The 12920-nt window shown below is 38.3% G+C and overlaps 1 protein-coding gene across 7 annotated transcripts in view; it reads right to left on the reverse strand.

The window, feature by feature from the left end:
• The window catches only part of LOC114476582 (Kv channel-interacting protein 2), a 102063-nt gene that overhangs the window by 23480 nt on the left and 65663 nt on the right, over positions 1-12920 (reverse strand). For 4 of the 7 annotated variants that reach the window (XM_028468246.1, XM_028468241.1, XM_028468244.1 and 1 more), the window contains exons 1-2: positions 3845-4030; positions 3499-3697 (exon numbers count right to left, since the gene is read on the reverse strand). The exons of 2 other annotated variants lie outside the window; for them this stretch is intronic. In XM_028468246.1, the coding sequence (XP_028324047.1) occupies positions 3499-3604 (106 nt within the window). In that variant the 5' untranslated portion in view covers positions 3605-3697; positions 3845-4030. Of the gene's footprint in view, positions 1-3498; positions 3698-3844; positions 4031-12920 lie in introns of those variants that run through there. One more of the 7 variants, XM_028468242.1, reaches the window with a different exon arrangement.

The raw sequence follows: 12920 nt of genomic DNA on the forward strand, positions 1-12920 counted from the left end.
TCTCCTACACTTTGAAAACCCTTTCGTAGTATAGACCTTGGGTGCCCAAACACGGGAAAGCTGATTAGGAATGAAGAACACCTGAGTGCAAAACAGGAGGGCGCCTAATCACTCAACAGCACAGACACACTGACAAGACTGGGAGTAAAGATACAAGCAGGAATACCTAAGAGCCTATACTACAAAGCTAAAGCAAAGATAATTATATCCTGGCTTTATCTCTGTTAGTGGGCTTCACCGAACCCATAATTCTCCGTCAGACAGAAGCTGTCCTACGAACCTCGATTACAACTTGCTAAGTTAAGCGGCTTGATTTCAGCCTGGCTACCGGGGCCGGCACTACGCAGGGGCAAGAGGGGGCAGCGCCCCCCCAAATAAATGTCTTGGCCCCTTAAATCAAAAATTATGATTCCTGACTGCATGCTCAGATTTCACCTATTACACTCTGTTCTTGCACATTTTTAAACGAGTATTAGCAAGCTACAGAGAGCCAGGCTTTCAGCCACAATAATTTGACCCATGGGACTACTTTGTAGCCCCGAAATATTGCTCTAATGAGCGCATTACGCACTGCCATTACACAGACACCACTACACGGTGGTCATGGAGGCTGAGTTTGAAACCCTCCTGGGCATGCCCACAGCAGCAGACTGGCGAGACCAGATCCAGACAGCCTCATCCTGGGCTAGACCCAATCGGGGGATGTGTTTACAGGATGAGACGCCGGAGCAAGTGGAAGCTCTCATCATATCTCGTGTAAAAGATGTGAATAAGCAGGGGGAGGAGGTGAGAGAGGGGGAGACAGGGTTTCATCACCACCAGAGACCCCCCCCCCCCACAGCCCAACCATGTCCCACCATCACCACCAGGGCTGAGGTGCACATTTCAACTGACTCCAAGGCCATTGCAGAGGTGGCCAGGGCCCACCTACGAGCCCGAAGCCCCCCGGCCACCCTTCCCCCATTTCACCCCCTGTTGTCACCAGACCATACTCAATGGTTACCATGGCTACCATGACAGAGCCAACAGAGGATTGGTCACCATTTAGGGAGACTGAAACGGCCACTACTGTTCAAATTAACTCCCATCAGACCCAAACTGTTTGACCAAAACCCCAGAAGACTCCACGGCCCCTCCCTCGGGGTGAACTCATCAACACAGAACCAAAATCAAAATGATACAGTTAAGATATATGTTATGTTGTTGGTTGATAAAATCTCAATGGATATTTTATTTTATTTTTCAGTTTCCCCCTTGAGGGATTGCCACCTTATTGTGGTCAGGGGGTTTGCGTGCCTCAGTGACCTTAAGAGCTATACCAGCAGGAGCTTAGTCATCAGGTGGGACACACAAGTTGGACAGGTCTAATGGTAGAGGCCTGACTAAGTGCAATCCACTTCTTTAGGTTGGGGTTGGACACATAGCTAACAACCCAATTCAATGAAGAAAACACTATTACTATAAGCACAGGGGAAACAAAGTGCAGGAGCCCGATGTGTAAATATGATGCCCCCTTCACATTTCTGACTAATGAATGAATAAATTCATTCATTCATTCATTGATAAATGTATCGGTCTGAAAGCGCCCGATGCACGCAGGCTTTATAAGCTGACTTATTTTACTTTATCAGTTTATCAGATAAAACCTCTATATTTCCTATAGGATGTCATCTATAAATGAAAAGATTGCATCAATGTCTAAATAATCTCTTTCTCCTGTCAGCGTCACATCAGATCCACATAGAGACGGGTTCACATATCACCTTTTGTTGCAGGTCGTTTTCTAAGAGAACTGATTGGTAAGGAGGCGGGACTTTAGTACTCGCTCAGATCTTATCCAAAACAAACCCTGGTCACGACCAGGTTAGTTACCATGGTGATTTAGCTACGTAAGATGTTAGCCAGCTTCGTAGTCCAGCACACACTGAATAAATCCCAGAAGTTAGCGCGATAAAAGGAAATGTAGCTTTGTATAGGCCCTAAAAGCACAGATGGATACAACCATCAACAAAGACCAAAATCCAACTAAAAATCATAAAGGTACAAAGACACAATAAACTAGAACCGACTGGAAAAAAAGCATTACTAAAAAAGGAACACACACTCAAAGAAATATGACCACAAACTAAAAATGTAGCGTCATCAACACAACAGGGTTTGCAAATACACTAAAGAAGAATATCAGGTCCAGCACAAACTAAAGTAGGTATAACAACATGTTCAACGGCTTTAGTGATTCTGCATAGTATAGTGCTGTCATTTTTCCATTTAGACTTTGTTCCATTAGGACAGATTCATTAGGTTAAGTACTCCTGAAGAGTTGGAAAACGCACACACACAAGCACACTTTTAATCTTTTACTAGGAGCTCAATTTTCTAGTTTAAATATAAAAAAAATGAGGGTAGGAGCACAATGGGAGGATAAATGGGGCCTCTGTTGTCTTTTAAATTTGTTTGTGTCTGTCCGGACTCTCAACAAGTTTCCAAACTAAACTTCTTTTGAGATGACAAAGCTGTTGGCACGCTTTGACTGCTGGGTGAAGTCCAGACTGAAAATCAGTGATGGAGAGAGCATTTCATCAGAAAGCATTCGAAACAATCTAATGAAGAAAGCATTTACTCATTGCAGTTTTTACAGTTTATAAACCCTAGCATTGAGAGTTAAAGGAAGATGGAAGAAAACCTAAAATCTTACTAATATAAAGAACTACTGTACATTGCCAATAGGACACAGATTATTGGGCAGTGAAGAATAATAAAGGATTGTGATAAGAATCACATCTGTGGACAAAAGCATGTGTGAACAAAGAAAAGCAATTGAATGTATGAGGGAACAAATATGGATTATTCTGATAAAACTGGCTAGACAAGGGTTTGGACTGAAGGTGAATAAGAACATGTCAGAAATCTTCACCACATGCAGAAGGAGTATTGTGTAACTATAGAACATTAGCTTTTTTGCTAAACTACGGCTACTACAAATCAATTCTTGTAAAGTTTTTCTTTATTCTTTTTTTTTACAATGGGACAGGATGATTTCAAAATAACAGAAACATTGTTTTCAGACAAAGCCATTCTAACCCAAAATATATTCATATCGTACTTATCATACTTTCCCATAGTTGGGCCATACGGTATATGTGACTAAGAGTGAGGCTGACATTCAGTCACAGAAGTACCTCGACACAGCACTCAGACCCACTCTGTCCATAGTGATATCGATTAAAAGGTAAAAGCCCTCACCCGAGAGATGGAGTGAGGCCGCACACACATCTAAAGTTACCCTGCAAGCATGTGAGTGATGGAGAAATTTAGAAAGACAGATAGAGAGAAAGATGCTAGGACAGAGTGTTGACTTATGGCAGAGTTGTAACAAAACTGTTTAGAATACCTGCAGATACAAATAACCATCTACATGGAAATAACTTTTTAAGTATTTACCATTCAAAACATCCTTCTTTAACAAACTTCACAATCTATGAAAGAAAAGTCCAGTACCTTCCCCACCAACAGGCTCGAACATCCCAAACTGTTCCAAAACTTTGATGAAGAGACCCATGACCACCAGAACGGCAATCATCTCCAGGCCATCCAGGGTCAACATCTTGGAAGACCACTGTTGGTCATCGCCCAGCACTGCGGCGCAGAGCCAGAAAGTACTGACCTGAGTCAAATCAGAAGCACCGGACAGATCCAGCTGCAACAAAGCCCGAGCAGATTGTCCAACTTTAGTTGTCTTTCACTGTCCTTTTAACTTTCATCCACTTTCTTGTGATTTAGAACTAAATTGATACACAGACGAGTTACTCATTTAGCTATATTCCTAAAAAGAAAAAGTACAAACCCTTGTTGTCGTGTCTTACTTCAGTCCAGCATTCTTAATCCCTGGTGGTATGGACGAGTTCAGAGGCAACAACAACTGAAAGATCCAATATTTTCACAACACCAGAGCGGAGGTTATTTGTGATCCCATCTATTCTCTGTTGATGGAATCTGGGGTTGTGCTGCGCTTTGCTAGTCTTTTGGCAGTTGTAAGACTGTGATGGGAGGAGGGAGTAAGAGAGAGAGGCAGTAGATAAGGAAGGACCTGAGGATGAGTGGGCACTGGGTCGGAGGCAGCTAGACTTAGAAAGACTTCAACTACGCAGGGAAGAGTGAAGAAATAGGCCAGAGACAAGACATTAAACTGGGATTGGAGGGTGAGACAGTTGAAGTACATTTATTTTCTCTAATATTGACATTACCTTCATTGATTCTCCTAATGCAACTTTCCTGGCAACAGAAAGAGTATTTAAAGCTGATTTAACGAATGGAAAATACAGAAATCCTTGTTCGTACCATTCAGGAACTCTATCTTTACCTATCCCACCAATCAATCCATCCATCCATCCATGAGGGAGACAGGATGAGCGTTGAATGTGGTATATTCCAAAATGTTCCACCACGTCTCATTCAAAAACAGGTCTTAGTCAAAACCATCACTGAAGTCACGCAGTATTGACAGGAAAACTGAAATTAACTGACGTCACTTATCCAAATAAGGCAAACAGGGCAGACCAGGTTCTCCCCTGCCACTGGGGCAATGTATCTGTGTCGTTGGAAACAGAGCTCTGATTGCAGATTGGCAAACGTACAGAGAAATATCGAACCATGTGTAAAAAAAAGAAATAAATAAACAGCAAAGGGGAGGGGACAGAGGGAGAAAATGGACCCTGACACGTTTAAATTAAACTATTTTGTATGTTGTCATATCTTGTAGTTAACTGTCATCTAAAAGAATATAAACAAGTGGTTGAAAGAAACTTAAAGTGAAACGTAAAATAAACTATAACACAAGAATAATAAAGATTAAACAAAGGAAAATGACTGATTGTAACAGTAGCCATACTAAAATTACAGAAATCTTTTCCAACATCTCTCACCTTGAAATACTTTTAACCCAATTCATGGAATTTGCAAAGTGGATGCATATTGTGCTCTTCTTATTCTAACGATTTCGCAATATAATAACGTTCCCTTCTCTGTGTCACCCACCAATTTGTGAAAAAAAAAAAAATGTTATGCAGTTTAAAAATGAGCTTGGTATTGCAAAGGTTTGTGTTAGCCAGGTTTCATCTCCCTGTGACCTTTGAGGTTCAGCCCAGTCTCAAAACAATTGTGACAATAACACGAAATGGAATTTTTTTGGTGCACGGCAACACAATTTCCTCATATTTTACGTGCTGCAGGAAACAATATTAATTAATGCTGCGTGACATGTTTTTTGTTTGTGCTGCACTTCACAAAATGCTGTGGCGCTTCCTTGTGTGGATGGCTAACCAAAGTATTCAAATGGAATTTACCATAACCCTAACCCAAAAGTGCTGCAATATGATGCAAATGCACAAAATAAATTCCAAACATCAGTTTCACATTCAGTTTGAAAGTCATCATCTTCCCCATGAGATTGTGTTACTTGGTTGGAAAAATGTATCATTTTAGGTATAAAATGTTTTGAAAGTATAGTCATGTAGTTTTCATTCTGTTTTTTGAGTATCTGTAGATATTGTACTTTTTCTAGAGCTGCTTCTCCATTAATCAGGGTTTAATGTAGCCTAAAATATCTGACAGCAGAACAAAGAGTACCAGAGTATTTTCACTGAGCTTTTCTGATGTTAAAATTTGTACATTTCATTGTTTTGTGTTGCTCTTATGGTGATATTTATCTATGAAATATGTTTTTCTTGTTAAAATGTGATTTTGGCATAGCATCATATAGAGTTGGTTTATCAAAACCATTTACCGATTAGAATCAGAGACAAGTTGGTGTTGAACCCCATTTTCTTCAAACCACATTCCGCAAGTTTTTAATATTCATGAGTGGGAGGTTTTGTGCCGAGACAAATGAAGGCTGAGCATCCTCTGCTGTCGACCATTAGAGAAGGCAATCGGAACCACTCTGCTCTGAAAACAAGACATAAAACTTTCCATTCTGGCTTCTATTGATTTTTCCAAATTTCCACTGGTGCTAAATATACCTTAAAAGGTGCTGAGACGTGAGCACTGGAGGGGAGCCTGTGAACTACTGATAGCTGTAAACTGGAGAAAAGGTTGTGGTGATTTATACTCATGGAAGAAAATTTATTGAACTTCACTGTGATTTTTTTTTTAAAATTTATTATTATTGATCCATGATTAAACGTTGTTTATCAGCCATTTGGCTTGAGATGAAAGCTACAATTCAGTTGTCATTCATTTGAAGCAAAGCAGATGACCTCAGGTTGGTGGAGTCAATATTAAATATCAGTTGAGCTATTATGGTTGTGTGCTGTTTAGATCATGCTGTATCATTCAGAATTGGAATCAGAATTCCTTTATTCTTCCCAGGGGGTAATTGCTTTCGCTACAGCCACTTAAGAAAAAAATAAAAGAGTAAAATGTTTAACAAAGATGAAAGAAAGAATACACATTAAATAAGTGTATAATTAAGTAAAAGACTGTTAAAAATAAGGATCAGATACACACAAATTACAGTGGTAAAAAATAAAGTAAGATTATTATTATTAATAATAATAATAATAATAATAATAATAATAATAATAATAATAATATACAAATATGATACAGATATTTACAAAAAACAATACAAATGTACACTGAAAGAATGTGTTAATTGAGGGACATGAGTATTGATCTCAGAACAGATGAAGGTTTACTGCACATGCAGAAGAAAAGGGACTAGTTTCTCAAACACAAAGAGAAAAATGAGCTGAAACCATTAAGATCACAAAGGCAGCACATACAGTGAGTCAGCATGTTTGTAAGCTGAGCCGGATCAATGAAGATACACAATAGTAGAAATGATCAGTTTGATGGTAAGACACAAAGACAGAACATTTCAAGTCCCACTTTAGGTGGACTGAGACCTCTAGTGGGCAGAATGGATAAAGATCAGACACAGAATATAACAGTGGTTCCCAAACAATGGTACAGGAGCACATTCAGGGAAACTTGGAAATTAGGGATGTCCCAATACAACCTTTTCATTTCCAATATGATACAGATATTTCAGCCTTGCGTATCGGCCGATACCAATTACATACTTTTTTTTTCTTCTCTTTTTTCTCTAATAAAAAAATAAATAATTACTTATTTTGTAGCGTGGAACGTTAGAAAAAGCTTCATCAAGTGATGTTGCTCAAACAGAGAACAATAGTTAGCAACGGTAGGTATGAGAAAAACTGACCCATTTATTATTAACCAATTGGTTATATAATTTTTAACCTTCAGCATAATATCTACAGTATTCTACAATTAAATAAAATAAATAATTTTGTAAAAAAAATCGGAAAATCCAGAAATTTGTCTTCAGACCAATATCCGATGTTGATATCGGATCGGTACACCCCCATCGGAAAGATTTAACAATTCATTTTAAAATAATCAGGAAATGTTCCGAGTTCCATTTTAGGCTATTTTTTTTTTTGGAAAAATTCACCACAAAATAACAGTGTTATTGCTCAATAAAATACTATATTGTCTTGTCATTTAATAAAACAGAATTATCTTATTGCACTTCTCACAATATGAGACAATAATTAGCTACATTTTACACAAGGGAACTAATCACATAAAAGTTGCAATGATATATATATATATATATATATATATATATATATATATATATATATATATATATTTTTTTTTTTTTAATAGGTTCCACTATAAATTTCACTCATGATTTTTAATTTGTAGATTAAGCCTTAGAGAACCGATGTTTTAGACGCCGTTAGAGATTAAGGAGAGCCCACTGTCCCACAAATGAAAAAGCATATGATATTATGGAGAGGGTACTAAGAGAGTACATTGGACTAAAACGATTTGGAACCACTGGAATACAAGACTAAAGGGAATAAAAATAAAAAAGTACACGAAAGCAAGATTTTGTGTTAAATTCTGAACTTTATGTTAGGATGGACATGAAAATCAAACACACTTAGTGGAAGCACTGAGTGAGTAGTTTCATTTAGCATTGATTTTAAAAATTCCCCATTAAACTAAATATTGCTTTTAATCACATAAATCTTTGAATTGTCCCTCAAAAAAGAGCAAAGTCATTTGTTCTCAGATGGACGCAGTAAAAGTTGGAATATTCAACATTAGGATGAGACTCTCCTCAGAGTCGCTTAGGACAACAAGCAAATTAAGTCAACATAAGGTCAAAAGTGGGAAGGAACAATTTCTTAGCAGTCCTTGACCTACAGCTATATTTAGAAGCAAACAGCAACAGACTGAGGCTTCAAATCAATGTCGATAATCAAACAGATGATTGTGTGTGTGCTGCCAAACACAAAGCCATGGCACAATTGTTTTTGATTAGTGTTTATTTTGCCCTCATCTGTCAGTTGTACAGGAAATACAGATACTATCGACTCACCTTTCCACTCTCTTTGTGCATAGACATGGTTATGGAAACCATCACTGTTGTAATAATTGTGCCATTGTGTGCTACCGGTTGTGTTAATGCAGAGATGTGACATCAGATGACCAGCATGACAAAGAGCAGAAGCCTTCATACAGAATAGCAACATACAGTATAAACAACAGCCAAGAAAAGGGAAAAATATCCCATTACATTCATTGTTTGCAATAAATACTGTATTATTTATACCAAGAATCAAAAACTTTGAGTTTCACAGAGCTGAGAAGCAGGCACTGGATGGATGTAAATCCACTGGGACAGAAGAAATAGAATAAGGAAAAGTGTAGCAGAAAGAACAGACAGTGAGGCTGCAACTGTGTCCAAAGGCTGGATTAAAGATTAAAGTGTATGTGGACAAAACACCACCTCTGGGAAAAAAAGCCCCTGTATAGAAATGGTCAAACCCTGACCATAAAAAGAGAATTATCTTACAGGACAGTTGTTACAGGAGATGAAACTTCTATCGAGCTCCACTAGAGGTCAGTGACAACAAACTCAATCTCACTTTTATGGTCTCACATACACTAATATAATCAAGAATATTTTTGATTTAGCAGATAATATTTCATGATTTGTGCATAAACATTCTGCCACATATACTACATGTATAGGATGGCAAGAATGTCTGCTCCGATTAACAAAACATCTAACATTAATTTGCTAAAATGCATTTAGCAAATTAAAAGACTAATAGTTGCAGAACATGTGGGGGAACAATTTTTCTGCCAAGCTTCCACCTCATTCTGTCATTCTTCTTATGAGGGCAAATATTGTTGCTGGAAGCCAATACACGAGAATTTAAAAGACCGTCCAACGACAGGTACAAGGGGCTGAGACGCTGATTCAGCAGATAATCAAAAAGCAGAAAATAATTCAACCTACACCAGAGGACAAACCTGTCTGCAGTTTCACAGAGAACGCTAAGCACACGATAAATGTTCAAATATGGAAGTTAAAAAAAAAAATCCTCACACGAACATGCTGCAAGCGGTCAGGTTGTTTACATGGGTGAGAGGGACGAATCTTTGATTTTCTTTGACATTCACAGCCACACATATAGTGATTTCTTTTTTAGTGACAGTTGATGGATTTATTAGAAGAGCGAGCGGTGTGATGCACACAGTCAATCAATGAATCAAACTCAGATATCACAGCCTGAGCCTCATATAGGCTCAGGATGACAGAAGGAGTGCATTCATATTTCAGCCATTATTTTTTCCCTCTCAGTGTATTGATCCTGCCTGCATAGTGTGTGTTCAGTAGCACACACTGATAGCACAGAGTGCACCATATGTCTCACTGTTATTTTCTCTTTATCCCTCATTATCACAGGGATGCAGGCGTATAGAGGCCATTAATATCCTGAGGAGTCGACACCCAAACACTCACTTACAAACACACATGGTTGACACAATGGGTAAATGGCTCTCCCATTAGGTAAACAACACTCAGCACTTTTTTTTTTTTTTTTTAAGTGAATATACTGAACTTTACTGAGCCCCTAAAGGGACACGGATATTTTGTTTTTTATTGCGTGCTCCCATAAAGGTTCCATGCAAGCGCGGGAAACTAATACGTGAGCGCGTAAAGGTAGTTCTAAAGGAGCACGTAATAGTTCATAAGCACGCATGTAAATAAATGTTAGAAACGTCAGTCATCAGGCTATAGCTCTGCTCTTAAGGAGTTAATCATGTTGGAGGATCTAGTAAAGCTTTATTTCAGCCTTAGGGTTCGGGTTAACAATTACCTTTACATGCTCGCTTATGCAATACTAGTATCACGTGAGCTCGCAATCCATTTTTTTTTTTAAAAACATCCGTGCCCCTTACACGACCCATCTATTACCGTAATTTCCGGACAATAAGGCGCTACTTCTTTCTCACGCTTTGAAACCTGTGGCTTAAAACAGTGACGCGGCTAATTTGTGGATTTTTCCCAGTTTTAAGAGCCTCATGCCGCCACAAAATTGAGCTGCGTCACATTAGACCAGATGGAACAATGAAATTGTGAACATTAAATCCATGGTGCTCACACTGAATCATTCTGATCACTCCTTTCCAAAGGTGTCGTAATTTAGTGAAAGGTGTCATAATTTTGCAAACAACACTTAATGACAGCCTTCATGACACCTTATTCATAAGATTGGATCTGTATTGATCAGTTCATTGCAATTTTTCAAAAGAAAATGTGGGTACCCAATGCCCATAAACATTTCAACCTACTATATTGTTATTAATGGTAATGTAAATTTATTCCATGTGAATGTCTGGCAAAGAGGATATTTGGCATTTGGTGGAGGTTTGTTTTATTACTAAACTGATTAAACCGACTAAACTGATTAAACGGTTAACGTGTAGTTATTTTTAAGGCACCCATGTGATCCACTGTCCTCTGAAAGACTACCCTATCATCAAACACTCAAGTGTGGTTCATTCAAATAAGCAGTCCAAGCGTTTCTCTCACTAACATGCTAAACCAATGCTGAGAAAACTGTATTTCAGTTGGACACATTATCTAAAACTCTCAATATTCCAATTTTTTGTAATTTGCAAAAAACTTTGCCATCCAAGCAGTAAACTGCATTCATAGAAGCCATTTCCTGCCAAAGAGCCATTGGAGCTCTGCTGAATCCTGCTGACATCTCCCTGTATTCAGACTAACAAGCATATGTATGTGGAACCTTATTCAGTGCAGCAAATATGTATTCATTGTATTTCTGCATGCGTAAGTGAATGGGAAAGTTTCAGACGAATAATGTCCAGCGCATGATGCAAAATCACCTTCGTTCCTTCATTTCCAACAACCCTTTCCTTTTGGGGAAATACAAAGAACACAAGAAATGTCTCAATTGTGACCTTTGTTCTAACCAGCAAAGTTTGGTGTCCAACTTTTACTGCCTTGTCTTTTTGTCATGCCAGGAATGCCAAAATTATTTGTTACTTTATTTATTTGTGACAAGGGACAATGTGCATTCATGGACGTGATCATTTAAATGTGCCAGATTGTAGCCACAGGCTAGTTTCCATCTATAATCCACGGCAGGTTGATGTGTACAACAGAAATTACATTTAAAAACAACAGAAGAAAAAAAAAAAGGGACAACTCCAAAATCAGCATGGACAGTACAATAAAATACAAAGACTCTAATATAATGACATTTAGCTATGGACAGACCAGAAATAAAGTGACCTTTGCAGCTAAAGTGCCTAAGGCAGATGATAAAGTGCTTTAGTACTAAACTTACATCTGCTTTGACAACAAAAGTTGCACACATTCTTATAAATTTATAAATGTTTCTTTGTGTTTTGGCTGCTTTTGTTGCTTTTTCTTGGGCTTTTATTGTGTGCTACTGTTTATAGTCATCTAAAAAATGAAAACAATCATGTGGCGCACAAATGCTACACAAATATTTCCATGAAACCTCTGCAATGTGCTCTGACCTGACGTCATTTTAAAGTCAAGTAGCGCCACCATGGTAAAACAATAAAATGACCACATGCCTTTAAATTATACCTAAATTACGGTACCTGAAATATGGACCCCGAGTAATAATAAAGCTTAGCTTGGACTTAAGCCACTCCAATATCACCATAAAACCTGCACATTATCAACCTGATAAAAATAACTATTATCATGGAAATTATCACAAATATACTGTAACATTGGATTAGTGAAGGATTCCTGGGTTACTGCAGACACACAAACAGATTTTCTTCCAGATAATGCTTCTTTTAAGTGTTGTGTGCTCCTTTGTGAGCAGAAGCAGACAGGAGCACAGGTCATTATGTGTTACACGGAATAGAGTGGGCCTCCATTGCTATAAATAACTCCAGTAGAAATCAGATTTGGAGAGCCGGAGGTGGGAACTGATGAGATCACACATACGCCACTGTGTAACGTGTGCACGCGCATTTTTGCACGCGTGTTTTGTTGCGTGTGTGTGTGTGTATCGGTGCATGCGCAAAGACACACACAAGAAGCTTGGATCTGAGGATATTGAGATGGAGCCAGACTGACATCATGCAGACTAGCCGACAGTCGAGCAGAAAAAAAAACAAGAGGAAAACAGGAGACGTAGCTGAGCTCGCCACAGCAATTAGGAGTGATGTGGTACATGACATCAAGGGGACTATAACAGCTATAAAATACCTACGAAGAGGAGGCAAAGACTGTATTCAAAGAGAAAAAAACACAAATAATCAAAATTAAAGCTGTAGAAACATTTACATTAAATTTTTTGTGCGTTCAGCATTTCAAGGACATTGAATATCTGTATGATAGATCCTCCATTGAGGCAATGTCTCTAGGAACATGACCGTCTGAATATGATTTGAATATGTTTGACTTTCACCAAGGATGTATACGTCTGAGGTAGACTATGGAACTTATAATTGATAGGAGGGAAAATATGTATTTTGCCTCTGTTTATGTGGAGTCTTTGAGTTATGAACTGTAGGTT

The sequence above is a fragment of the Gouania willdenowi genome, chromosome 15 (assembly GCF_900634775.1).
Source record: "Gouania willdenowi chromosome 15, fGouWil2.1, whole genome shotgun sequence".
Lineage (NCBI taxonomy): Eukaryota > Metazoa > Chordata > Actinopteri > Blenniiformes > Gobiesocidae > Gouania > Gouania willdenowi.